The 26944-nt window shown below is 37.6% G+C and overlaps 1 protein-coding gene across 1 annotated transcript in view; it reads right to left on the bottom strand.

The window, feature by feature from the left end:
* Positions 1 to 1581: 1581 nt before the first annotated feature.
* BOLL (boule homolog, RNA binding protein) overlaps positions 1582 to 26944 on the bottom strand; it is a 32973-nt gene continuing 7610 nt past the window's right edge. The window contains exons 3-10 of the mRNA XM_066232751.1: positions 26198 to 26289; positions 23034 to 23088; positions 21631 to 21706; positions 16534 to 16661; positions 11854 to 11925; positions 4039 to 4086; positions 3135 to 3263; positions 1582 to 1698 (exon numbers count right to left, since the gene is read on the bottom strand). Coding sequence (XP_066088848.1) covers positions 1582 to 1698; positions 3135 to 3263; positions 4039 to 4086; positions 11854 to 11925; positions 16534 to 16661; positions 21631 to 21706; positions 23034 to 23088; positions 26198 to 26289 — 717 coding nt within the window. The remainder of the gene's footprint in view (positions 1699 to 3134; positions 3264 to 4038; positions 4087 to 11853; positions 11926 to 16533; positions 16662 to 21630; positions 21707 to 23033; positions 23089 to 26197; positions 26290 to 26944) is intronic.

The raw sequence follows: 26944 nt of genomic DNA, 5'->3' as shown, positions 1-26944 counted from the left end.
GTGGGGCTGCTGGGATCCTGGAGGGTGGGGCTATTGGCTCTTCCATAAGAGCAGGGTACCAGTCAGATTCATAGGAAAAGGTGGGGATGGCCCCTGCCCCAAAGCCGTAACACCGAGTCACCAATACCATCTGTGTCTGTCCAGATCTCTAAACCCTAGCCCAGGTATCCGACTCCTCAGCAGGGTATGAGCTCTGCAGGCTGGGGTGACAGGAAGTCCAGAGAGTGGGGCTGTTGCATTCTCCCAGACTGATGCCATAAAGTGGGATGCTCTATCCCAAAAGTGTGGTGTCTGCAGTATGAGAGAGGGACTCACCAGAGAAGGTCTGGCAGCTGTCCCTTCAGCTATCTCCAGAGTCACAAACTCCAGGCTCTACTCACAGAACTCTAGTCCACTCTGCCCTCCCTCCTCTAGAGCCCAGAGTGACTGGCTGTGAATGAGATTTTGTGTGTTGGCGCTTTAAGAGGACACCTGTGTCTCTAGCCAACTCCCGTCTCTTTCTGAGACAGAATTTGGTTGCTTTTCACAGTCAGATGTTATGTGGGCAGCTCTTCCTGGCTCTGGTGCTCTGGGCTTGGAAGCCAGATGTGGGGTTGAGACCCTACACTCTTCAGGGAGAACCTTTGCAGCTGAGATATCACCCTGGAATCTCAGTCCCTGCACATGAAAGTGGGGTCAGTCCTTTGTACCTTTCTGCCCTTCCTACCAGTCCCTATGTGGCTTCTTCAATAAATCCTTGGTTATAAGACTTCTATTTAGCTAGTCTTCAGTTGGTTATTTGGGCTGATTGTTCTATATTTTAGTTGTAATTCCAGTTTGGTCCTGGGAGGAGGTGAGTGTACTTTTCACCTATTCTGCCGCCATCGTGGATCTTCCTTCCTTAAATTTTATATGCAATTAAAATAGATAATAGGCCTGACCTGTGGTGGCGCAGTGGATAAAGCATCCACCTGGAAATGCTGAGGTTGCTGGTTCAAAACCTTGGGCTTGCCTGGTCAAGGCACATATGGGAGTTGATGCTTCCAGCTCCTCCCCCCTTCTCTCTCTCTGTCTCTCTCTCCTCTCTCTCCCTCTCTGCCTCTCTCTCTCTCTCCTCTATAAAAATGAATTAAAAAATAAAATAAAATAGATAATAAAAATGAGTATATGAAATATCTACGAAAATTCATGAAAGTAGATTAGAGGTTACCAGGTACTGGGGTAGGGGATGGGATGTTACCACTTGATGTGTATAGAGCTTCCATTGGGATTACAAAAAAGTTTGGAAATAGTTTTGATGTTAGACAGCATTATAAATATAGTAATTACCACTTAATCGTCCACTTAAAATGGAACATGCAAAGTTACATATATTTTACCATAGTAAATAAAATTTTTTTAACCATGTTTGGTTTATAACTTGTTCAAAACTAATAGAAATTATAGTTAATTTGGGATTCTATTTCCTTCACATGAAAGTTCACTAATTCTATACTCTGATCACAAATATGGTATAAATACCCAAAGTTGTTCCTTTCAGAAGAGAAATTTGGAAAACTTGAAATATGACCAAAAAAACCAAACAAACCCAGAAATAAGTATTTAAAACAAACTTCTTACTTTAATTGGTTCAGGCTGCATCACAGGTGCAGGCATAGCAATAGCACTTGAAGCATAAACCTGGTGATATGTTGCTTGAACTCCATGATCAGAATAAGGCTATTGTAAAGAAGAAAAGAAATGTATAGCCTTTCATTTTTTAATTCAAAATATTTATCAGCATTACAATGTACTAGGCACTTTGTTATACAACAGAGAAACACAGATGAAAAACATATCCCTATCTTTAACTTATAGACTGATCAGGGACAGACAAGTAGTCAGAATTACCGTAAGTCCTAGGAGACATCAACATGTATAGGAGAAAAGAACTCCTTGATTTAGCTTAAGAAAGATGGGGAGGTGTTCAGGGACAGTTTTCTAGTAGAGCTGATGCTTGAACTGGAAGAATTAGGGAAAGAAGATGGAACAGTGTGTACAAAGGCGTAGAGACAACCAAGAACCCATCTCATTTGGAAGATCTGCACAAGTTGTCTGGTATGGCTGGAAGGAAGCATATACCCTAAAAGAGCAAAAGGTAAGGAACAGATGGTGTAAAAGCAGATTTCTGGCTTGTCCAACAGACAGTGGAACCATTTATTGAGATACGAAATATAAGAAAAGCAAGTTTGATGTTTATGTAATTGTGTGTAATGGGTTTGAAGTTAGGCTCATAATAAATAAAGTTTGAGGTATTTGTAGTACTTCTGTTAGATGTATCCTGTTGATAGGAAGCTAAATGGCTCTATCTACAATGACATATCACCTCATTCTGATGATAGTCAGAATGGCTATCATCAATAAATCAACAAACAAGTTCTGGCAAGGATGTGGAGAAAAGGGAACCCTCCTGCACTGCTGAAGGGATTGTAGACTGGTGCAGCCACCATAGAAAACAATATGGAGTTACCTCAAAAAATTAAAAGTAGAACTGCCTTATGACCCAGTGATCCCACTTCTAGGAATTTATCTGAAAAAACCCCAAACACTAAAATTTGAAAGAATATATGCACCCCTAGGTTCACTTGGCTATTATATACAATAGCCAAGATTTGGAAGCAGCCCAAGTGTCCATGAGTAGATGAGTGGATACAAAAGCTGTGGTACATTTACACAGTGCTATACTACTCAGTTATAAAAAGAAGACTATCTTACCTTTTGTGACAGCATGGATGCACCTGGAGAGCATTATGCTCAATTATGCTAAGAAAGACAAGTACCATTTCACTCATATGTGGAATCTAATGAACAAAATGAACTCACAAGCAAAACAGAAACAGACTCACAGATAGAGAGTAGACTGACAGGTATTGGGGGGTGGGCTGAGTAAAGGGGGTGGGAACGATTGAGTAAAAAAAGGGGGAAAACAGAAAAAACTAAAAAACTCAGACATGGACAACAGTGTGGTCATTGCTGGGGCCATTCTTAGACGTAAAAGAGGGGAAGAGATATGAATAAATAAAATAAAAGAGTCTTGAACAAATATTTTTAGAAAAACAAAGAAACAAATGTAAGGTGAGGTAGTAAAGATAAATTACTTTGAGACTACTACATACCTCTGTAATTGAAGTTTCCATCAGAGACAGTGGAGGAGGAACACATCCTCCATCTTGTGCAATTTCCATTGGTTGATAAAAAACCTCAGATGGTTGTAGGTATAGGAACTGAGCAGAAGAGGCAGGAGACTGAAGCACAAAACCATAGTTCTAATTAAAAAATGATTAGTTATCTTAACTAAACCAAATGATTTACTCAATATGAGAGACATATTTTTTCATATTTTCCTAAAGTTCTTTTTCAGGGATAGCACAGAAGTTTCTCAGCAACAAATTAGGAACTCTGGATTGTTATAGACTCCAGTTGTATAGATGTCATCAAAGGACTGCATCAACAGTAAGTACTATAAGTTCTTATTACTTCAGAACCTCATATATAAATTCAGATAATTATATTAGTTATATTTATTATATTAATTAACCTATGTTATTTAAGTTGGCATAAATATCTATTCTCAGATTTGTAACTTGCCACGGAAATGGGAAATGTCAAAAAAAGATTAAATAATTTTTTTGGTGGTAAACTATTTTTTACCAAATTTGAGAGATGGGATATTTATTTGGAAGCATAAAGTCAAGCAAAATCTGAAGGCTAGAGAAATGTTAAAATTTCCTCTAATACTAATAGAAAAGAAGTAATTTTTCATGTTTATGTAACACTCATAACTTTCACTTACATGATCTCATTTGATCTTCACAAAATCATATGAAGAAAATTACAAAGGTAGAGTAGTATCATTACTTCCACTTTCCAAATAAGGAAGCTGAGAAATCAAATGATTAAATAAACTGCCAAAGGTATCACAGTTAATAAATAAAAAAGAAAGGTCTCTAATCTAGTTCTCCTGACTTCAATATTCATGCAGTCTTCACAAAAGCACAGTGAAAAAAAGTGAATATTTACCTGAGAAACACCCCACTGCCACTGACCTGGTATACACTGTGCAGGGGCCTAAAATGAAAGAAAAAGACCCCAAGAATTATAAACAAAGGTTAAAACTAGACATCTACATGCCTAAGATGGAGTTGTACCCCTATACCTCAAACCATATAAAAAATTAACTCAAAATGAATTCAAGACCAACATTAAGCGCTGGAACTATAAAATTATTAAAAGAAAACTTAGGTGTAAATCTTTGTGACTGACTCAGGCAAACTGTAAAAATTATGACATCAAAAGCACAAGCAACAACTAGACTTCATCAAAATTAAAATCAATGATTTGATTTGGTAAGGATATGAAGACATTAGAATGTTATTCAGCCATAAAAAGGAATGAAATACTGATAAATGCCACCACACAGATAAATGGTGAAACACCATTTATAGTTGGAAGAATCTAGTCACAAAAGACCATATATTTTATTTCATTTAATATATTTTTTGGGGGGTTCAAATAATATTTTTACCTTGAATGCTGATGTTTGAATAACATTGTTAAAAGAGTAAGAAAAGGTAGAAAAATTTTGGGAGGGGCATTTTCCTACATTTTTTCCCTTGTAGAGTTTAATATTAATAAAGAATGACTTCCAAATTGACAATTTTAAGAACATAAAATGTTCTTTTTGACAGTAATTAAGAAAAATATCCAAATAAAGGGAAATCAGTAATAACTAAGGGGTACTAAAAAATGTTATTAGTGATACCTACCTGTGATGAAAAGACCACATATTTTAGATTCCACTTATGTGAAATGTCCAGAATAGGCAAATATATTAAGATAGAAAGTAGATTCCTGGTAGCCAAGAGCTGGGGACAGACAGAAAGAGGAGGGACTGCTAATAAACAATATTTTTTTGTTTGTGATAAAAATGATAAAAATTGCAGCATGGTTGCATAACTCTGAATTTAATATAAAAAAACCCCACTATTGCATACTTTAAATCAGTGAATTATATGGTTTGAATGATATCTAAATGAAGCTGTTATTTAAAAAAAAAGGTAACCTTATTTAAGGTACTTACTGTAAGATGACAACATAAAAGACTTTTTCTTAAATTAGTTGTATTATTTCTTAATAATGTTTCATTCTTTACTTACTTTCCATTTTCAATAAAGTCCTTTATTTATTACCAAAGAAAAAAAAAGAATAAGAACACCACATGGATCTACTATCTAAATCCAATCAGTTAGTTTAGTGCTGACCATTTCAACTGCTAATGGGTAACATCTCTGTATTATAATGATGACCAAGATAATGTAAAGTTTATATTCTGTATACTGTATTCAGAAGGGTAGGATAATATATAATTTTTAAAGAAAATATTTTAACAAAAACATCTGAAATAAAATTTATATGTAGATTTGATAAATGAAATCACTATCTACTTATGAAGTGAGAAATACAAAGGAGATATTGATTAAACCATGAATTACCTGATATGAATAATAAAAACTAATAGAGCTATCAATCTTAGAATTTATAAAAAGGAAGAGCAAGGGACTATTCTTATCAAAGTGGGAATTTTAAGGGCGAATGATGATGAGTATATAATTGAAAAGAAATATGTGAAGTGAAATTATTTCTTATAAGATGTTACAAATTGGTACCAGAATCTTTCCTGAGTGTATCTAGGTAACATACTTCTAATTTTATAATGTGTATCAAGTGGAAAACCAAAGTATAAAATTAACCCTTTGAGTAGTACAAATGTCCTCGTGCCTCCTGACCATCCAGAGCAGGGGTCAGGAACCTTTTTGGCTGAGAGAGCCAAGAACGCCACATATTTTAAAATGTAGTTCCATGAGAGCCATACTATATGTTTAACACTAAATATAAGTAAATGTGTATATTTTATGTAAGACCAACACTTTTAAAGTGCAGTAAGTCTCTAAATTCTTTTTCAATAATGTTGTTATGCTGTTGCTAACCAATGATGAATAAAGTACTTCTTACCATTAATGCGACTTCTGGTGCTGCATGGTTTTGCTGATGGCTTTGTAGTCTGGTTGATACATGGTGAGGTTAAGCTTCATGCAGGCGTTGAGACTTCCATCCATTAAACGTGATCGTAGGTTGGTCTTAACGTTCTTTAGATGTGAGAAAGACTGCTCACATGCATACATAGAGCCAAACATTGTCAGTACAGCAATACTCACACGCTACAGTGTGTGGTATGTGACGGGAAGCGCGTTCCAAGTTTTGACAATCTGCTGGTCCGCGGGCTGAAGTTTTTTCATTTCTCCCCACTTGTGTCTGCTCGCCAACTCTGCTTGCTGTCATGCAAGTCTTTCCAAATCTTCATTCAGTGACTTGAACTTATTCACCCACGTCTGAGGCCTTCAGGTCAGCAGCTTGTAGCTCAAAAACTCTGATGGAGACACTGGAGATGTAACTCAGGTCGGCGCTGTCCACTGCACACTCGTGTGGGTCGGTGATGAACTTAAAAAGACTAGTGTGCTCACAAGATTCTCCAAAGCACGCTTTGAATGACTGCAGGAGATTAGATGTGAAGCCTGCTAGATGCTGGAGATCAAGATGTTGAGCAGGGTCACTTGCTGTGCATGCATCTTTAAACTCTTCCAGTTTTTCAAAGTGTAGTAAACAACCTGTTTCAATGTTGGAGATGAAGTGTTCTAGCTTGTTTTCAAATGCATACACTGCTTGTTGAGGGATAAAACTGTATTTCCAATGCCTTGCATTTTCACATTGAGCTGGTTCAGATGTTCAGTCATGTCCACGAGATAGAACTTCAGGAGCCACTCAGTGTTAGCTAATTCAGGATGCTCGACGTTTTTCATTTCAAGAAAAGTCTGGACTTCACACAGACAAGCCGCAAAACAGCTGAGCACCTTCCCTCTTGACAACCAACACACATTGCTGTGCAGAAGCAGACCAGGATAATTATTCCCAATTTCATCCAGCAGTGTTTTAAACTGGCGATCATTTAAAGCTCGGGCAACAATCAAGTTGACCGAATGATCAGCGACATCACCTCACCAAGCTGCTCGCCACACATCTAAGTACTAAGCGCCTCCTGATGTAGGATGCAGTGAAAACTTAGGATGGGTCTCTTTTCATGTTCACGAAGAAGCGCTATGAATTCTCTGTTTTTCTCCACCATGCACAGATCACCATCAGTACACACCGAAATAAGTTTATCCATCGGTAGATTTTTTCTTCAGCGAATTCAGTGAAAGACCTGAATAAATCCTCCCCTCTTGTTGTCTCTTTCATAGGCAAAACAAGACTTTCCTCATGTAGTATGTCACCGACAGCATACCTTGCAATCACGCTGAACTGGGATAAATGGCTTACATCTGTTGACTCATCCAAAGCGAGAGAAAAGAATGGTGCTGCATTTATGTCCTTCACTTGTGTTGCCTCAATTTGATTTGCCATCGTGATGGTATAATCGTGAACAGATCTTGCCGACAGAGGCATGTCTTTTATTCATTTGATTATCTTGTCTTTATCTGAAAAGTCGTCCAAAAGTTCATTGGCAACATCAAGCACGAATGTTTTGGCATACTCCCCATCTGTGAATGGCTTTCCGTTTCTCACAATTGCTGTGGTTTGAATGAGAGGAGATGTAAAGAAGAAAGGAAGAAACTAATATAGAGGGAGAAAAGAGAGAGAGAGAGAAAAAAAGAGGGAACCACTAAAAGAAGAAAAAAGAAAGAGGAGAGAGAGAGAGAGAGAGAGTTAAGGGTTTTGGAGTGCAACCCTCATAGAGAGAAAGGAAGAGGAAAGAAAAGATAATGGGAGATGTAACACTTATGGGTAGTGTAGTTCAAGGAGAGGAGAGAGTAAGACTGGCAGAGAGTTAATCGGCCAAATTGGAGGAGGAAAAAAAAATATCAAGAATGAAGATAAGAGAAACAAACAAACAAATATAATAAAATGGGATAGGTTATAAAGTCAGATTATTCTTGATTTTGAGAGGTTATCTTCTTGCTTTTTCTTTTCTCTCCCTCTTCCTGGTCGGTGACTCTGTACCCCAGGTTCTGCCCCTTTGGCACGCTCAGGTAGAGGTTTGCAGTTGATAAGTCTCTATGGCGATGTCATGTATTGTGCTTTAGTCTCGTTGGCAGTCGAGGCTCATTAGCATTTATATGCTCCGACAGTGAGAGAGTCTGTGTTCCTGGAGCCTTTCTCCTAGTCTTTCCTTCCTCAATTAGTAGCCTGATAATCCAGCTATGGGGTTGCTGCTGCCTCTGCCTGGATAGTAAGAGGCTCAAAGAGCTGGCAATTCCTCACTCTATTTCCACTCAGCACAGGGCTCTGGGTAAGGCTCAGTCGGTCAGAGCTGCTAGCATAATCAGGCGGGGCTTCCGCCCACTCAAAGACCTCTGGCTCTGCCACTCTGTCCGGTAACATGGGCGGGCGCCCACTCCCGGGGTTTGGAGGAAACTATCGCTCACTATCTGTGCGCGCAGACCAGGATATCAAGCCGGCAGTCTCACACTCTGAGTGAAACCCCCAACCGCATGGAAAAGTTCCAACGTTGGAATTGGCTCTCGCTCCGTCCCCGTGCGCGGCTTTTGCAAGGCGCTGGGGCGGCCTGAGATTCTGCTTTTGGCCCACACAAAGGCCCCTGACTCTGCCCCTCTGTGCAATAACACGGGCACGCACTGCCGAGGCACTCGGAGGAATCTCTGGCTCACTATCTGCGTGCGCAGACCAGGATATCAGGCCGGCCGCGTCTCCCTCTGAGTGAAACCCCCACCAGCACGGAAAAGTTCCACCGTTGGAATTAGTTCTCACTCCCTCCCCATGCGCGGCTCCCCCAGGGCACTGGGGCGGCCCGGAGATTCCACTTTTGGCCCACACAAAGGCCTCTGACTGTGCCTCTCTGTGGGATAACACGGGCGCCCACTCCTGGGGCTTTGGACGGACTCTCGCCCACTATCTGCGCGCCGACCAGGGGATCGGGGAAAATGGCTGCCCCACTTGTCTTTCTTTGTCTGGGTTTGGCGGGAGTGTTAGCTTGTATTGCCTGGGTTGCCACAGGAACAGTTTTTCCTTGGCTTGGATCTCCGTGCCACAGCCTGGTTCAGCTGTTTGTGCCGCAGCCTGGATCTATTCACCCCCTTTGCCTGCCTCAGTTTCTATATTCACAGTTACCAGAGAAAGCCGCCCTGTTTAGGTTAGTGAGAAAGGCGGAGCATTTCTTACTCCCTATTTCCTTCGGGGTTTGGTTATATATTTAGCCAATTTTTCGCTTGACCATACCTTCGGGTGTATTGCGAAACATCTGGAGGCTCCAAGGATAGGTTTTTCTGTTTCTGGTTGAAGATCTTGTTGAGTTTTGGGGGAGATTTATTGGTATCGCTTCCTACCCTGCCATTACTCTGATGTCATCTCCATTTCTCACAATTGCTAAAGCACCAGCAAAGCTAGCTGAATTCGTCACCTTGTTGGGTCCAAACACGGAGTTGCTGCTGTCTAGCTTGTGCTCTGCACAGTAGCTCTTGACATGCTTTCTTCCTGCTATCTTCCGCTGGATATTTCAATGCAAATGTAGTATGATGTGTGTCGAAGTGCCGCTTTATATTTGACCGTTTCATCAATGCAATTTTATCATTGCATATTAGACACACTGCAGAACCTGCTCTCTCCAAAAAGGTGAATTCCTCTGTCCATTCCTGCTGAAAAGTACGATACTCCACATCTTTTTTTCTTTTAGTCATCTTCTTTGTCAAAAGGGTTTCTGCAATTAGCTAGCTGACTACTTCATTAAAAGGAGGGAAGTTTACTTCCTGACCTCACAACAACCCGTGTACCTTACGCATTATCCAATAAAAATTTGGTGTTGTCCCAGAGGAGAGCTGTGATTGGCTCCAGCCACCCACAACTATGAACATGAGCAGTAGGAAATGAATGGATTATAATACATGAGAATGTTTTATATTTTTAACGTTATTTTTTAAATTAAGGATTTGTCTGAGAACAAGATGCAGCCATCAAAAGAGCCATATCTGGGTGTGAGCCATAGGTTCCCAACCCCTGTTCTATACCATTTTATATCAGGAACTTAAGCACCCAAGGATTTTGGTAAGCTGCCTGATGAGGAAATTACAAATTTATATTCCTTACTTTTTTCTAACGTTCATCTTGCAACAGCATATTCTAAGTGCCCGTAGTAATGTTCATTCCATCCACTGGTGAAAAATTTGATGGAACTATGCTTGTAATATTTATTTATTCATTTCATAAAACTCATTATACGTTTGATGAAATACTGCATTTTAATTCCCTCATGTTTGTTATTCAGTAAACAAACATATAATGGAAAAAGTGCCAAACAACCAGGGGTGACAAGCTGTCATGGAAATATCTTAAATAACAGTTTTACTGTTTTTTTGTCATGTATTTCTAAATATTTCTTCATTAATATTTTATTTTTATTTCATTTTTTTGTGACAGAGATAGAGAGGCAGAGAGAGGGACAGATAGGGACCAATAGAAGGGCGATGAGAAGCATCAATTCTTCGTTGAGGCTCCTTAGTTTGTTCATTGATTGCTTTCTCATATGTGCCTTGTTCAGGGGGCTACAGTAGAGTGAGTGACCCTTTGCTCAAGTCAGTGACCTTGGGCTTCAAGCCAGCGACCTTTGGGTTCAAGGCAGTGATCATGGGGTCATGTCTATGATCTCATTCTTAAATCAGAGACCCCGTGCTCAAGCCTGATGAGCGTACTCTCAAGCCAGCAACCTTGGGGGTTCAAACCTGGGTCTACTACATCCCAGTCTGACACTCTATTTACTGTGCTACCACCTGTTCAGGCTCATTAATATTTTAAAACTTTTTTTATAACATAATCTAGCTTTTGTACCTTTTTTATTATTACTTAAATATTAAATACATGAAATAATAAACTACCTTCCAGTATATCATTTTTTAAATATTTAAAATGGTTATTAGGGCATAGAACCAGTTGTTAAATTATTTGAATCCCCCCACTGGATATCTGAATGTGTGGTAGAGGTCAGTGCCCCTAATCTCAGTGTTCAAGGGTCAATTGTATATTAAATATAATAACAAGATAGTGATATAATATTAACAGTAACATTAGAAAACCAGTCTGTGGTCCCTAATATTTGTATCTTACTTTGGGAATTATTGCCAAGGACTTTTTAGATTAAATGTTAGCCAGGGGAGCCCTGGCTGGTTGGCTCAGCGGTAGAGTGTTGGCCTAGCATGCGGAGGACCTGGGTTCGATTTCCGGCCTGGGCACACAGGAGAAGCGCCCATTTGCTTCTCCACCCCTCTGCCGCGCTTTCCTCTCTGTCTCTCTCTTCCCCTCCCGCAGCCAAGGTTCCATTGGAGCAAAGATGGCCCGGGTGCTGGGGATGGCTCTGTGGCCTCTGCCTCAGGCGCTAGAGTGGCTCTGGTTGCAACATGGCGACGCCCAGGATGGGCAGAGCATCGCCCCCTGGTGGGCAGAGCGTCGCCCCCTGGTGGGCGTGCCGGGTGGATCCCGGTCGGGCGCATGCGGGAGTCTGTCTGTCTCTCCCTGTTTCCAGCTTCAGAAAAATGAAAAAAAAAAATGTTAGCAAGGGGAGCAAAACTGACCTCATTACATTTCATAAAAGGAAGCAAACAGTCCATCTTCCTGTATAACATTGTTTAGTTGTCTCAAAAAAACCCCCACTGCTACCAAGGCTTAGCTTTCTCTTTGATTTTCAGAGTATTTGCAGGAGAAAGAATAAAATGAAGATTACCGAAAGAGGACTAAAATTATCAAGGAGAATTTTCACTATAATTGAATGTTTACCTGATAGTGATATGCAGACTGCTGATAAACAGGCTGTGTTACCATCACAGGGGAACCAGATATAGAACGTGACTGTAAGAGAAAAAAAAAATTTTAGGCAAAATTCTTTAAAATAGTTTATAATAAAATTTATCTCAAGTTGTTACTTATACCTAATCAATTTATGGATTATGATTGGAAATGTAATTTTTCCACCCTTTATTGAAACTACAAACTCCACTTAAGTCTATTAAAACCATCACAGTTTCCTACTTCCACATGGTTTCATTTCCATAATAATGCTAAAACCACCACCTGGAAAGTTGTTTTTAATCCACAGATTATGAAAATATAGTTCTAAGAGAATATTCAGAGGAAAATGGCAGCTGGACTTAAGGTGTAGTTACAGTGTAGTTAAGTTTAATGTTTACATAGCATTTAGAACTGACTGAATAGTCATAGCTTATTTTGCCACTGACTTTCTACTATTTACATATAATCAATACCTATTTCCTTGTTATACATTTAGGTAAAGCAAGTACATCATTTATTGAAGTATTTGTCAAATTCTATTGTATTAATTTGACATTTAAATGATTTAATAATTTCTAACACAAATTATTCAAAGTAATAGAGTAAACCCCCAAATTTAAAACCAGATCATTAATAAAACAGGCAAGTTGTATGACAAGATAGGTAAAATAGGCTTTAATGATAGCAATTAAAATTTATTTTCTGGCCCTGGCCAGTTGGCTCAGTGGTAGAGTGTTGGCCCAGCATGTGGATGTCCTGGGTTCGATTCCTGGTCAGGGCACACAGGAGAAGTGCCCATCTGCTTCTCTACTCTTCCCCCTCTTGTTTCTCTCTCTCTCTCTCCTCCTCCCCATCTGGAGTCATGGCTCAATTGGAGCAAGTTGGCCCAGGGTGCTGAGGATGGCTCCACGGCCTCTGCCTCAGGTGCTAAAAAAATGGCTCTGGTTGCAACAGAGCAAGGGCCCCAGATGGGCAAAGCATCACACCCTAGTGGGCTTGCCGGGTGGATCCCGGGTGGGTACGTGAGGGAGTCTGTCTCTGCCTCCCCTCCTCTCACTAAAAAAAATAAAATAAAAAAAAAAATTTTTTAACATGAAATCTAATTCACATTGTTTTAATGTTTGCTCCCAAAACTAAGGAAAAGTATCATAGGTTTGCACAATTTGCAGACTATATTTGTTACTGAATTTGTACCACAGATTAACATTAGAAAACAAAAATTTATTAATAGATTAAAGGAGGTAAAAACATGGTAATCTCAGCAAATATAGAAATAAATCTGTTAAATTTAATAGCCTTTCATGAGAAAAACCATTAGCAAACAGAATAGAAATTAACTTCCTTAAATGACTTAGGCATTAATTATTAACTATACCAGTATGACTTTGTCCTGTGAAGGAATATTTGGCAGTATTTTGGTTTTCATAAATGTAGGGAAGCTAAGAGACTAATAAACATCCTACAACATACAGGACAGCCTCCCACAACAAAGAATCATCTAAGCCATAGTGCTGAAACTGAAAAACCCTGGTTAAAATGAAGAGTATCTTTAAAAACATACAGTGTGAGTCTGTGTGTGTATAAAATATGTGTGTATAAATATAATATTAACAGTGAATCACTGAATTCATTTTCTCTTTCAAGAACAAGATCATTGTGTCACTGCATAAATATTGTAGCAACTGCCAGTACAATAACTCAATGGGAAAAAAATGAGAAACAAAAGAACAGAAGGTATACCGTGTCATAAATGATTGTCTCTATGAGTTTGGCAGTTTAAATATCAACATTTAAAAATCAGAAAGCATTAGTAAACACCAGCCACAATTTATTAGAAAATGTGATTTAAAAATATACACCACTCATTAAAAGCAACAAAAACTATAGAGTACTTTAGAATAAATCCAACAAAAAATGTATCAGAGTTCTTATGGAGAAAGAAAATTTGACTGATGACCTAAATAAGAGTCATTAATGGAAAAAATTTTAAATACCCAAATATCCCAAATTAATCTATATATTTAATTAAATTCTACTAAAAACCCAACAAAGGCTTTTCACAGAACTGAACTAGCTGAATTATAAACTTTATATTTATAAAAGCAAAGACTTAAAGACAGATGAAAGAACTCCTAAAGAATAAAGTAAGAGAACTGTCCTAGTAGATTTTAGGACTCATTATAAAGCAATAGGAATTTTAAAAAAATGGGCAGGGCAGACAAATACACCAGAAAGAGACTACTTGCACATAGAAATGTGGCATTTGATAGAGGGTTCATTTCAAAACAGTGAAAGAGACTAGATTAATCAATACATAAACTCCAGATTTAAGATCTAGATGTGAAAAACAGCAACATCATAGTATTTTTAAAATAAAATATACAATATCTGTATTCTTGAAATAAAGACAAAAAGACACTAAAAGGTGAAACCATAAAAGGAAACATTAATACATTTATTTGTCAACATAAAAACAAAAAACTTATGTATGATAAAGAAATCATAAAGTTAATGGACAAGCCACAAATTAAAAGATAGTTATAAAATTCATATAATGAACAAAAAATAAGACAAATAAGCCCAATTAAAAAATGGACAAAGGATATGAAGAGGTAGTTCATAGAAGAAACTGAAATTGCCAATAAATATAAGAAAATATGTTCAGTCTTACCAGTGCCTAGGCAAATGAAATGTAAAACACGATACTATTTCATAATAATATCGACAAAAATATAAAAATCTAGTAAACTAAAGGACTGGCAGTTTATGGGGAAATTGAAGCTCTCAAACTGTTAACTAAAGTGTAACTATTTGGCAACATCTACTCAGAGATGTGAATATTTACGAATGTGAAATTCTATTTCTGTGCATACCACAGCATAGATGCAGGTTGGGGAACACAAAAATTTTCCAGTGGTACATAAGCATGAATTAGTTTAACAGTATTAACTTTCAAATGTTAAATTTCACATGTACTGCCTGATTCAATCTGTGAATGTGCTGGTGTATGATGAATTCTCTTCAAACTCTCCTTTTGCTTCATTATTAAAGGCACCCTTTCTAACTCTTTCTGGATCTTGCTATACTGCTTTCTGGAATGTAAACACCAAAGGGCATCAAACAAATAGATAATTCAAGAAGTCAGTGCTGCCTGACAAGGTGGTGGCACAGTAGATAAAGCATCGGCCTGGGATTCTGAGGACCCCACTTTGAAACTCTGAGGTCGATGGCTTGAGTGAGGGCTCATCCGGTCTGAGCTTGGGCTCACCAGCTTGAGCACGAGGTTGCTGGCTTGATTGTGGGGTTGCCAGCTTGAGCATGGGATCACAGACATAACCCCATGGTTGCTGGCTTGAAGCTCAAGGTCACTGGCTTGAAGCCCAAGGTCACTGGCCTGAGCAAGGAAGGGCTCACTGGCTTGGCTAGAGCCCCCATCCCCTGTCAAGGCACATATGAGAAGGCAATCAATCAACAACTAAAAAGTGCCGCAACTATGAGTTGATGCTTCTCAGTCTCCTTTCCTGTCTGTCTCTCTCTTGCTTAAAAAAAAAAAAAAAAAAAAAAAAAAAAAAAAAAAAGGCAATGCCTTTGAGAAAAAGGAAAGAACAAAGCAAAATGATCTTGGATAAGATATACTAAAGGAGAGATACCTTTTTTATCCAGTGAGAAAAATAAATTACATGATGGTCAAAGGGATATATATTAACTCATTTATTTGAACTTAAAAATAAAGTCAGAATTTTAAAACAGAACCTAAATATTGATTTTCCAGTATTATTAGGTTGACTAATTTTGTTAACTGAGTTACAAAAATTTTCCATACTTCCTTTTCCTTTTTTTAAAAATAAGATATAATTGACATAAAACACTCTATTTGTTTCAGGTGTATACCATAACAATTTGATATATGTATATATTTGAAAGGATCACCACAGTAAGTCTAGTTAACATCTATTACTACACATAGCACATGTCCCATTCTCAAAATCCATAGCTACAAAATTTTATAGAATTACATCTAAAGCAAACCTATAGAATATAATATCCTTAGATTATTTAAAATTATGATAAATTTCAGATACCAACTTAAAAATGAGAGCATTCATAATTTTTTTTCAAAAAAATTTAGGACATATAAGCAAACAACTTTGAAGACTACTGTCTTAGACAAACACAAGATTTGGATGTTCATTTTAGTCTTGTTTATAGAAAAAAGTTAAAATGTCCCTCAATTAAGGAATATACACTCATACAATGGAATATTATAAAGTTTTAAATAGATATATTAAAACCAATATAGTTTAATCTCAAAAACTTATTTATATAGTGTTTAAAAACCACCCAAAGTAATACTATATATTAAGTATTTATATATACCTACATTTGTAGTAAAAACATATAAAATAAACAGGAAAGGTATTCTCTGAGGAGGAAGAGGGTAAGAGAATAAGGCAAGAAAACTTTACCTAAATTTATCATATTTTATTCTCTCCATTAAAAATACTTAAGTTAAATATGGCAAAATGTTAACATATAGTAAACTTGAATGGTAGCCACATGGCTATTATATTATTATGTGTACTTGTCTGTGGTTAACATGTTTCGAAATAAAATATTTAAAAAACTAATAGTAACAGATGGAAACTCTTTTAAAATGAAGTTACTTACAGGCCAAGGTGGTGAAACAGAAGTTACCTCTGGAGTATGAAAATAAGCAACACCATTATGGTAAGTGTAAGGATATCCAGTTGAAGTTGTTAGATACATTGTTCCAGCTGCAGGCATTAAACTGGAACCTAAAGTAAAGATTGAGTAATAATAATTGAAATGTTAAATTTAACTTTAAAGAATGTAATTTCTGAACACAAAAAAATGTTTCTGTTAACACCTAAATAGCTATAATAAAAATTAAAAGTTATGTTTTTATTTATTTTTTTTGTATTTTTCTGAAATTGGAAACGGGAGGCAGTCAGACAGACTTCCCGCATGCGCCCACCTGGCATGCCCACCTGGGGGCAATGTTCTGCCCATTTGGGGCATTGCTCTGCTGCAACCAGAGGCACTCTAGCGCCTGAGGCAGAGGCCACAGAGCCATCCTCAGTGCCCGGGCCAACTTTGCTCCAATGGAGCCTTGGCTGCGGGAGGGGAAGAGAGAGACAGAGAGGAAGGAGAGGGGGAGGGGTGGAGAAGCAGATGGGCGCTTCTCCTGTGTGCCCTGGCCAGGAATCGAACCCAGGACTCCTGCACGCCAGGCCGACGCTCTACCACTGAGCCATCTGGCCAGGGCCAAAAGTTATGTTATTTTTTAATTCTTGATGTTAATGTCTCTTTGAAGTATATGTATGTATTTTCAAACTTATTACATTTGAGCTTTTATTAGCTTAAGGTGAATAAAAAAGAAACAAGTGTAGTAAGGAATACTAAAAGAAAATAAAATACAAAGCTTAATTTAGACTATCAGCAAAGTCATTATTTTTACAAACATAAATTATATATTGAATATAATTTTTATTATTTTTTTTGTGTGACAGAGACAGAGAGAGAATCAGAGAGAGGAACAGATAGGGACAGACAGGAAGGGAGAGAGATAAGCATCAATCAAATCAATTCTTCGTTGCGGCTCCTTAGCTGTTCACTGATTACTTTTTCATGTGCTTTGATGGGAGGGTGCGACAGCAGAGTAAGTGACCCCTTGCTCAAGCCAGCGACCTTGGGCTCAAGCCAGCAACCTTGGCCTTCAAGCCAGAGACCTTTTGGGCTCAAGCTAGAGACCGTGGGGTCATGTCTATGATCCCACACTCAAGCCAGCGACCCCGGGGTTTTGAACCTCGGTCTTCTGTGTCCCAGTCCAACATTCTATCTCCTGTGCCACCACCTGGTCAGGCTAAATTATATATAATTTCTTTTACTATACAGACACTGTAGTGAAGTTCCTAAGACTTCAGTAAGATCTTTTATTTGTAAAAGACTAAAGATGAGGGAGGCAGTGAGGTTGGAGGAGATTCTACTTTCTTGAAGACATTTTGATTCCACTCTACAAATTCTTTGCATCTACTGATAGGCAAGCCTTCATTCATGTTATGACTTTCTTTTATGCTCTAGTCTTCTTTTGCTACAACTGATGCTGTTATAAACATGACCACAAATCTTCATATAAATAGTCTTGGGTCCCCATCTCTTTTCCCAGGCCAAGTTATGTAAACTTCTTCCCCAAAATTAGAAAAAAAAAAATTTTTTTTTTTAGTCAGAAGGAAACTTAAAAAATTTAGATGAGCCAAGTTGGACTAAGTACTTGACTAGCAAGTTTGTGTAAAGTACGAGTACTGTCGAGTTTCATGATTTTGCTCCCCTCCAAAGATCATCAAGAAACCAATTTTATCTGTTAAATAAGTAAATAAAATTTGATAAATACTATTATGAGGCATTGAACTAGGCCTTGGTGATACAGTCAGAAAAGAAAAAAAATGGGACATGCCATGGGCTTTATCTTCATAGAGGTTCTGGTGGGGACAGTCACTAGCTAATTACATAATTAATTAATTATATTAAATACAATTTTGATAAGTACACAAAGAGGTAGTACAGCAGGGGTCTCAAACTCGCGGCCCGCGGGCCGCATGCGACCCGCCTACCAATTTTGTGCGGCTCGCAGATTAATCCACGAAGTTTGATTAGTCTTGCGGGCCGCACAAAATTGGTGGGCGGGCCACACGGCCGCGAGTTTGAGACCCCTGTCAGGGTATTTTACTGGCTAATATAGGATGCTAGGCTGAACATTTGGGCTGGGCTTTAAAAAAATGAATGGAGCCCTAGTCAGTTTGCTCAATGGTAGGATGTTGGCCTATCATGTGGATGTCCCGGGTTTAATTTCCAGTCAGAGCACACAAGAGAGGTAACCATCTGCTTTTCCAACCCTCCCCTTCTCTCTCTCTCTACCCCTCCTATAGCCATGGCTTGATTAGTTCAGCGAGTTTGCCCCAGGCAAGGAGGATGGCTTTTGGAGCCTCTGCCTCAGGCGCTAAAAATAGCTAGGTTGCTGAGCAACCATCAAGGGGGGATGGGGAGAAGATGGGCAGAGCACCCCCAGAAGGGCTTGCCAGGTGGATCCTGGTTGGGATAATGTGGGAGTCTGTTTCTCTGTCACCCCTCCTCTCACTTAAAAAAAATGAATGGGACTGACAGCTGTCAGAGGGGAGGGGGTTAGGGGGGACTGGATGAAAGAAGGTGAAGAGATGAAGCAAAAATAAATAAATTAATATATGTATCACACACACATATAACACATAGACACAGACAATAAATGGTGTGGTGATAGCTGGGGTAGGTGGAGGTAGGCAAAGGGGAAAATGGGGATGCAAAAAGACTCTGCTTGGGGCAATGGACGCATGATGCAGTGTGCAGATGATGTTTTAATGAGTTGTACACTTGAAACCTGTACCTCAATAAATTCAACAATAATAAAAAAAAACAAATGGGATGGGAATGAGATGGCAAAGAGCATTCTAGGTAAAGGAAACAGTACAGTATTTCAGGAGTACGGTATGTCCTAAAACTGAGAGGAGGATAGATGGCTAAAGCATGGAAAGAAAAGAAAAGAATATCTCAAAATAAGCAAAGAATAACACAATAGAATATGCACTTTTGAAAGGTCACTCTGGCTAACTTGTGTATGCTGGGCTGGAGGGTAGAAAGATTAGATTCAGAAAGCCCAGTTAGGAGACTTTTCCAGTAATCAAGGTAAGCAAAGAGGGTATTTGGTACTAGAATGCTGGTAATGGGGATGGAAAAAAAAGTGACAGATTTGAGAAAAGTTTGAGGTAAGAATATCTTTTATTTTATAGTACTTTTAATACTCATTATGTCTTTTTTAAAAAGTAAGAACAACTTTGGAGTTTAGGAGGACTGGGTCTGAAGGCTAAGACTATCATTTAGTTAAGTTATTTAATGCTACTTTTCTCAAATTTGGGCATGGGATAGTATACCAAGAAATATGAAAAGGCACAGAAGAAAGAAGATGATCTTCCTACAGAATCAGTTTTTTTCAAATAATTATTTCTAGAAAACATTTTTAATATGAAAATAAACAATACAATATTATAGAACAGAATGCAAATTGTGTGTGATACTTACATAGAACATGAGACTTTAAAGAAAAAATTTTAATTCTGGTTTGCTTCATTGGTTTAAGATCCATAACATGACAATATTAACCCTTCTCTACTAAGAGTATTTCAGCAGAAATGTTTCTAGAACAATGACTTCACCTTTCTAAGACTGAATTTTCTATATATAAAATAGAGCTAATGCCTGACCTGTGGTTGCGCAGTGGATAAAAGCGTCGACCTGGAAATGCTGAGGTCGCCGGTTCGAAACCCTGGGCTTGCCTGGTCAAGGCACATATGGGAGTTGATGCTTCCACCTCCTCCCCACCTTCTCTCTCTGTCTCTCTCTCTCTCTCCCTTTCTCTCTCCTCTCTAAAATGAATAAAAAGAATTAAAAAAAATAGAGCTAATAATACCTTATGGGTTGTTATAAAGATTAAATGAAATAAATGAAAACCTGTAACACTGACCCTTTCACTGAATAGTTCTTTATTGTCTTCATTTGTTTGGAAGTATGTTTTATTTTTTTTGTTTTTTTTTTTTGTTTTTTTTTGTTTTAAATTTTATTTATTCATTTTTTAGAGATGAGAGAGAGAGAGAGAGAGAGAGAGGAGAGAGACAGAGAGAGAGAAGGGGGGGAGGAGCTGGAAGCATCAACTCCCATATGTGCCTTGACCAGGCAAGCCCAGGGTTTCGAACCGGCGACCTCAGCATTTCCAGGTCGATGCTTTATCCACTGCACCACCACAGGTCGTATGTTTTATTTTTAACAGCTTGTGGGTCATAACATGAACATTACTACCTGTGCATACTCCTGGTAATAACAGGTTTCTAAAAAACCATTAATACATAGTACAGCTTAACTCTTGCAACTAAATACAGTAGTCTAAAAATATTCAGTATTCTGCCATATTAGTGCTTTCCATTTTGAAATATCACAATCTATTAATTTTTTAACAGATGTAAAATAACTACCTAATGTTTTAAACATTCCAGTAGTCAGTATGACAGAGATGAAGAATAAGAAAATTTAATTACTAATTTTATGTGAAGTTGCTTCTTGTAGCTGAATACTCTGTTAGAGATTTTAATAAATATTATAGGTAAAAACGATCAAGATACCTAATTTAATAAATGGAAAGAGTGAGGGAAAAAAAAGAGGAGAGTTGAAAGCATAACAGAAATTGACGAAGGCACATAACTTGGCCAATTCTTATAGCTTCAGGGACTGTTCCTTCTGATAATTATGACACGTGGTTGGGTTACAGTAAATAAGATGCAACCAGAGTTTCTGATATTGGGTCTGTATTTTAACCTTCAGTACTTCTACTCTAATTTTAAATTAAAATTTAAATTAAAAATTTTTAATTAGTAATTTCAAATTACTTTTGCAATTTTAAATTATATTCTATCAGATTTTTCCTTTAAAGATGTAACTATATGAAATGTAGTTAAGCATCGGTATTCATGCAAATTGTTCCCTAGGCTCCTCTAATCTATTTTAATTTGTGATGAGAACTATTCATTTGACCACCAACTTTGCCAAAGTAATTTTATTAAATGAAAGGAACCTGATATTTTAATGAGGCTCTAGAGAAAGTCTAATATTTTTAAAAAGAACCATGTAAAAATATTGAAAAATACATTAGTTGTCAATACATACGAGGGATCCCTATTTGTTGTTTTCTTATTGCTGGGCCAATGTTTAGTTTCTTATCCTTATAATTAAGTTTTTCAGCCTAAAATAAAAAAAATAGATTATTTTATTATTTTAGTATTATTGTTTATAAAACCAATAAGGAAAATTAGTGAGAAACAATTTTTAAAATTCAGACTATAACATTCTTTGATATCAGCAAGGTACAGTGGAAAGGCCAAAGTCTTTGGATTTAAAGAGCTCTGGGTATGAATCTTGGTTGCAATGCTCTGATCCTAATTCCTTAGCTGAAATAGTCAATCCTCTATTCATGGAACATTGAAAATTAACTTACTCATTAAAATTTATCTGTAATCCTAAAATCAATACTCATGGCAATTTAGTGGTTATTAGCAGACAAGAGCAGAGGAAAAATTTGAGTTGCCTGATGCACATGGTCCTAGCTGGGGTGAAAGAAGGCGACACTGTCTTGTTTCAGCTTTTATACTGCAAACAAGTGTCCTTTTTAGTGTTCTATACAGTGCCATGTATTTTGCATTTTTGTATTTATGTTGATGATTCTGCTACTTAAAATGGTTTAGTGCTTAAATTTGGTTAGTGTTGTCAAGTTTAAGACTGTCACTACTCTTATGGAGAAAATAAGTGTTAGATGGGCTTAATTCAGGAATGAGTTACAGTGCTGCTGGTCATGAGTTCAATATTAATGAATCAAACAGTATAAATTAATGTCTTTAAATAGAAACACATATAAAACAAATTTGTGTATTGATTGGTTGATGAAAATATTGTGACCAGAAGCTTGTGGGAACCTTGCACCGTATTTCTTCTAGCAACAGCAGGTCAATGAAAATTTGCTAGGTTTCAGTGTTTGAGGTGACTTTAGAAAATAAGGAGAATCAAGGGCATATGATTTAATAACATACAATTCAAAATCTATCTTTTCTAAAAAACTAAGTGTTACATTTTCCAAATTACGCTGAGCTGTAGGCTTCAGATTTTTTTCTGAATTTTGTTTAAAAATTTTCATAGGAGGGAAATAATCTCAGATAACATCATTGTAGTAATCCATACTTGTAGTTTTTAGGAATTCAAAGTGCTATTAATACTTCAGAAAAGATAGAGTTCCAAGTTCTTAGTCTAAGAAAATAAAGTGAAAATTATACAACTTCACAACTACATTCATGTAATGATTTAAAAGTTGTTTTTCTGAAGATAAAGTTTCTCTTTTATTTTTTAAAATTAATTCAGTTTTTTGGGTAACCAATGTCAATCTTAAGATGCAAATAAGTTAAATTTTTTTTTAGCAACTGATCATTGTTCTGGAACCCTACTATTAAAAAAAATACCTAAAGAATTATTTTCAATAAAATAAGTTCCAAAATAATATTAAATACATAAAAAGATCTCACCTCTTGTAAAATTTTCTGTGCATCTTCTTGTGTTTCAAAAGTGATGAAACCATACCTAAATAAATAAATAATTTTCTTAGAACATTACTTAGAGTTATATTAAGATTAATTTTTTTTTTTAAAGAATGGGCTAGAGTAGGAGTGAGCATTTTTTGATGGTGCACCTGCATGCAAACCTTAGGAGACTTATTTACAACTTAACATTGTCACCTTCTCTTAGAGCCAGGAAAACTAAAAAAACCCAAAACCTCAGGGATTTGAAACAGTTTAGACCTGAACTATATAAGGCAGAAATGCATGAGAGATACATATGCTGGCTTACAAATTAGGACACAGTAAGTTTCAGTCCAGAGCAATAATGTCTTTCTAAAACAGTAAAAGTTTGGCTTAAATTGGAATCAAAGTAAAAAAAAAATTATAGATTTTATTTTTTATTTATTCATTTTAGAGAGAGGAGAGAGAAATGAAGGGAGGAGCAGGAGCATTAACTCATAGTTGCTTTCCATATGTGCCTTTGCATATTTGCAAGCCTGGGGTTTTGAACCAGCGACATCAGTATTCCAAGTCAACACTTTATCTACTGCGCCACCACAGGTCAGGCTAAAACTTTTTTTTTTTTTTTCATTATTCTGAAGCTGGAAACAGGGAGAGACAGTCAGACAGACTCCCCCACGTGTCCAACTGGGATCCACCCGGCACGCCCACCATGGGGGCGACGCTCTGCCCACCAGAGGGCGATGCTCTGCCCATCCTGGGCGTCGCCATGTTGCGACCAGAGCCACTCTAGCGCCTGAGGCAAAGGCCACAGAGCCATCCCCAGCGCCCGGGCCATCTTTGCTCTAATGGAGCCTTGGCTGCGGGAGGGGAAGAGAGAGACAGAGAGGAAAGCCGGCGGAGGGGTGGAGAAGCAAATGGGCGCTTCTCCTATGTGCCCTGGTCCTCCGCACGCTAGGCCGACGCTCTACCGCTGAGCCAACCGGCCAGGGCTAAAACTTTTTTTATTAAAAAATTTCTTCATGAAGCCTGGTTTGGCAAACCACGTGAAACCAATAAATTAAAAAAAATTAGTATATTAGATATTTATCAACAAATTCAATTAAAAATATGTACAACTCAGGCTTTACATCCACTTTTCATATATAATTGTTATCTTCAGAGTGTATTTCATATAATGTTCAAGATACAAATACTAAAACAAGTAGACAAAAAGAAATGAAAGATAATAATTCTCAAAACATAATTTCTATTTAGATAACTTAAAACTTTTGAGTAATGCTAAATATCTTATTTTCTTAAATTCATAATTACTGTATTATATATAAAGTTCTTTTTCTAACAGAGGAATTTCTCTTTTTCCATTTGCCCAAACATTAAAAAAGGGTTAAAGAAATAATTATTACACTATTTTTTTGATAGAACACATACACCACCTAGTGGAAAAGGCATAAAATACAGTTTATATGTATTTCTATATAACTTTCAATGATAAAAAATGGAAATTACCAAAACACTGCAAATTCTATCAGCCAAATGAAAGAAGTACAATCTTGCCTGACGAGGTAGAGTGTTGGCCTGGGAGACTCTGACAACCCAGGTTCAAAACCCTGAGGTTGCTATCTTGAGTGCGGTCTCACCAGCTTGAGCATGGGATCATAGACATTTCTCCATGGTTACTGGCTTGAGCCCAAAGGTCGATGGCTTGAAGCCCAAAGGTCACTGGCTTGAGACCAAGGTCTCTGGCTTGAATAAGGAGTCACTGGCTTGGCTGGAGCCCCCCAGTCAAGGCACATATGAGAAAGCAATGAATGATCAAGTAAGGTGCTGCAACGAAAGAATTAATGCTTCTTATCTCTCTCCCTTCCTATCTGTCCCTGTTGGCACCCCCCCGACACCCCGCTAAAAAAAAAAAAAAGTACAATCTCACTTTATCTTAATATTGTTCATTAGTCTGAGGAAGTATCATTTGTTTGGAAATAACCTCTCTGCAGAATCCCATCTTTTCCAAAGTACCCATTTGTCATATATCGTTTCCCACTAATATACTTTTCTTTTTTCCTCATTGATCCCTTCTCTTATCCCTATAAATATGTTATGTCTTGCCTCTCTTTCAAGAAAACAATCTTTTACTGATCTCCATTGCCTTAACCATTTTCTCTAACTTTGCAGTCAAACTATTTTTATTTTTAGTTTTTAGTGAGTCAAGGGGAGGCAGAGAGACAGACTCCCTAATGCCCCCTAACTGGGATCCACCTGGCAGGCCCCCTAGGGGGCGATGCTCTGCCCATCTGGGGCATTGCTCTGTTGCAACTGGAGCCATTTTTTACTGCCTGAGGCAGAGGCCATGGAGCCATTCTCAGTGCCTGAGCCAATCAAGCCATGGCTGTGGGAGAGGGAGGGAGGGAGGGAGGAAGGGAGGGGATGGGGGGCGGGGGAGTGGTGGAGAAGCAGATGGTCGCCTCTCCTGTGTGCCCTGGCCAGGAATCCAACCCAGACATCTACACGCCAGGCTGACGCTCTACCACTGAGCCAATCAGCCAGGGCCACAGTCAAACTTCTTAAGTGAATATATTATGTAAACTACCTTCTTCTTCTCGGACATTTGGCTTTTGCATATACCAATCCACTGAAAAAGTTCTGTGGTCATCAGATATTTCTAGATAAATCCTACTACTTTCTTCACAATTTTCATTCTCCTTGATTAAGAGGATAAATGTAAATTTTTCTCAGATGTCTCTTAATTAGATCTCTGAGGCATAACCTACAGACGTTCCATTGTGTTAGCTTTTTCAGAGAAAGCTCTCTTTAGTCTAAAGCAGGTATTTAGCTCTAAAAGTATCTGATTCCTTTAGCTTCTGATTCCTTAGCTATTGGACATTACCTACCTAAGTGCATGCTATGTAACAGTGAGTAGTCCTTTAGCCCACCCAAGAATAACTTCACAACAAAGTAAGGAATATTAATTTGTGTCCCCCTCCCTCCAAAACACACACACACACACACACACACACACACACACACACATGATCAAAAGGTAGAAGGAAAGAAGAGAGCACAAAATTCTCTTTTTACAACAAAAAGGAACCAGAGTAAGTTAGCACACAAAATTTAGTAACCCAATAAAAAGACAATTGTTAACTCTGTATACTATTAATAGTGATACTAACCCTTTAGACACTCCAGCTCTGTCATTTACAATCTTCACTTCTTTTACAGACCCATACTGGGAAAAAAATTTTCTTAAATCATTTTCATTTGTCTAATGGCATAAAAAGAAAACACAATAAACATTGTTTAATTGGTAAATGATGAAATAAAACTCTTATGCTTGTTTTGGAAACATAAAGGTTTATAAGTAAAAATAATATGAATATAAGAATACCTCTCATTAAAAAGTGCATAAAGTTACTAGATTATTAAAATCAATATATGTAAATACTTTGTTTTATGGAGTAACGTAGTTAAAAAGGGTTTAGTAATAAGAAGTTTTAAGCTGAATTGTTTTTAAAACTACAAAGAAAGCTCAGTATTCAAAGGAATTCTTATTCTCTAGTTGGCCAGTTAAGAAATAATAATTTTAATAAGGTATAACTGTAATTATAGTAAGGACACATAGGTATGCCTCATTCTTTGAAATTTTGCCTTATATCACCTTGCCTTACAGCAGACCAAAAAGGATTTTTGCTTTTACAAAAAAAAGGAAAAATAGTGTTCAGAATTTGTTTTGAAGCAAGCATTTACAGAGGCAGCAAGCAACCCAAGCAAAAAGAATGACACTGCCAAGCTCCTCCCCCTGAACTGCACTCAGCAGCTCAGTGTCAAGCTGCCATAGCTTTAAACTGTGTCTGTGGGCATATGTGTTTTATCTTGATTTAGTCTGTGCATGCCTGAGCAAGATGTATCTTAAGGTATCA

This window comes from Saccopteryx bilineata, chromosome 5, assembly GCF_036850765.1.
Source record: "Saccopteryx bilineata isolate mSacBil1 chromosome 5, mSacBil1_pri_phased_curated, whole genome shotgun sequence".
NCBI lineage: Eukaryota > Metazoa > Chordata > Mammalia > Chiroptera > Emballonuridae > Saccopteryx > Saccopteryx bilineata.
This window is presented reverse-complemented; position numbering and strand designations above follow the sequence as displayed.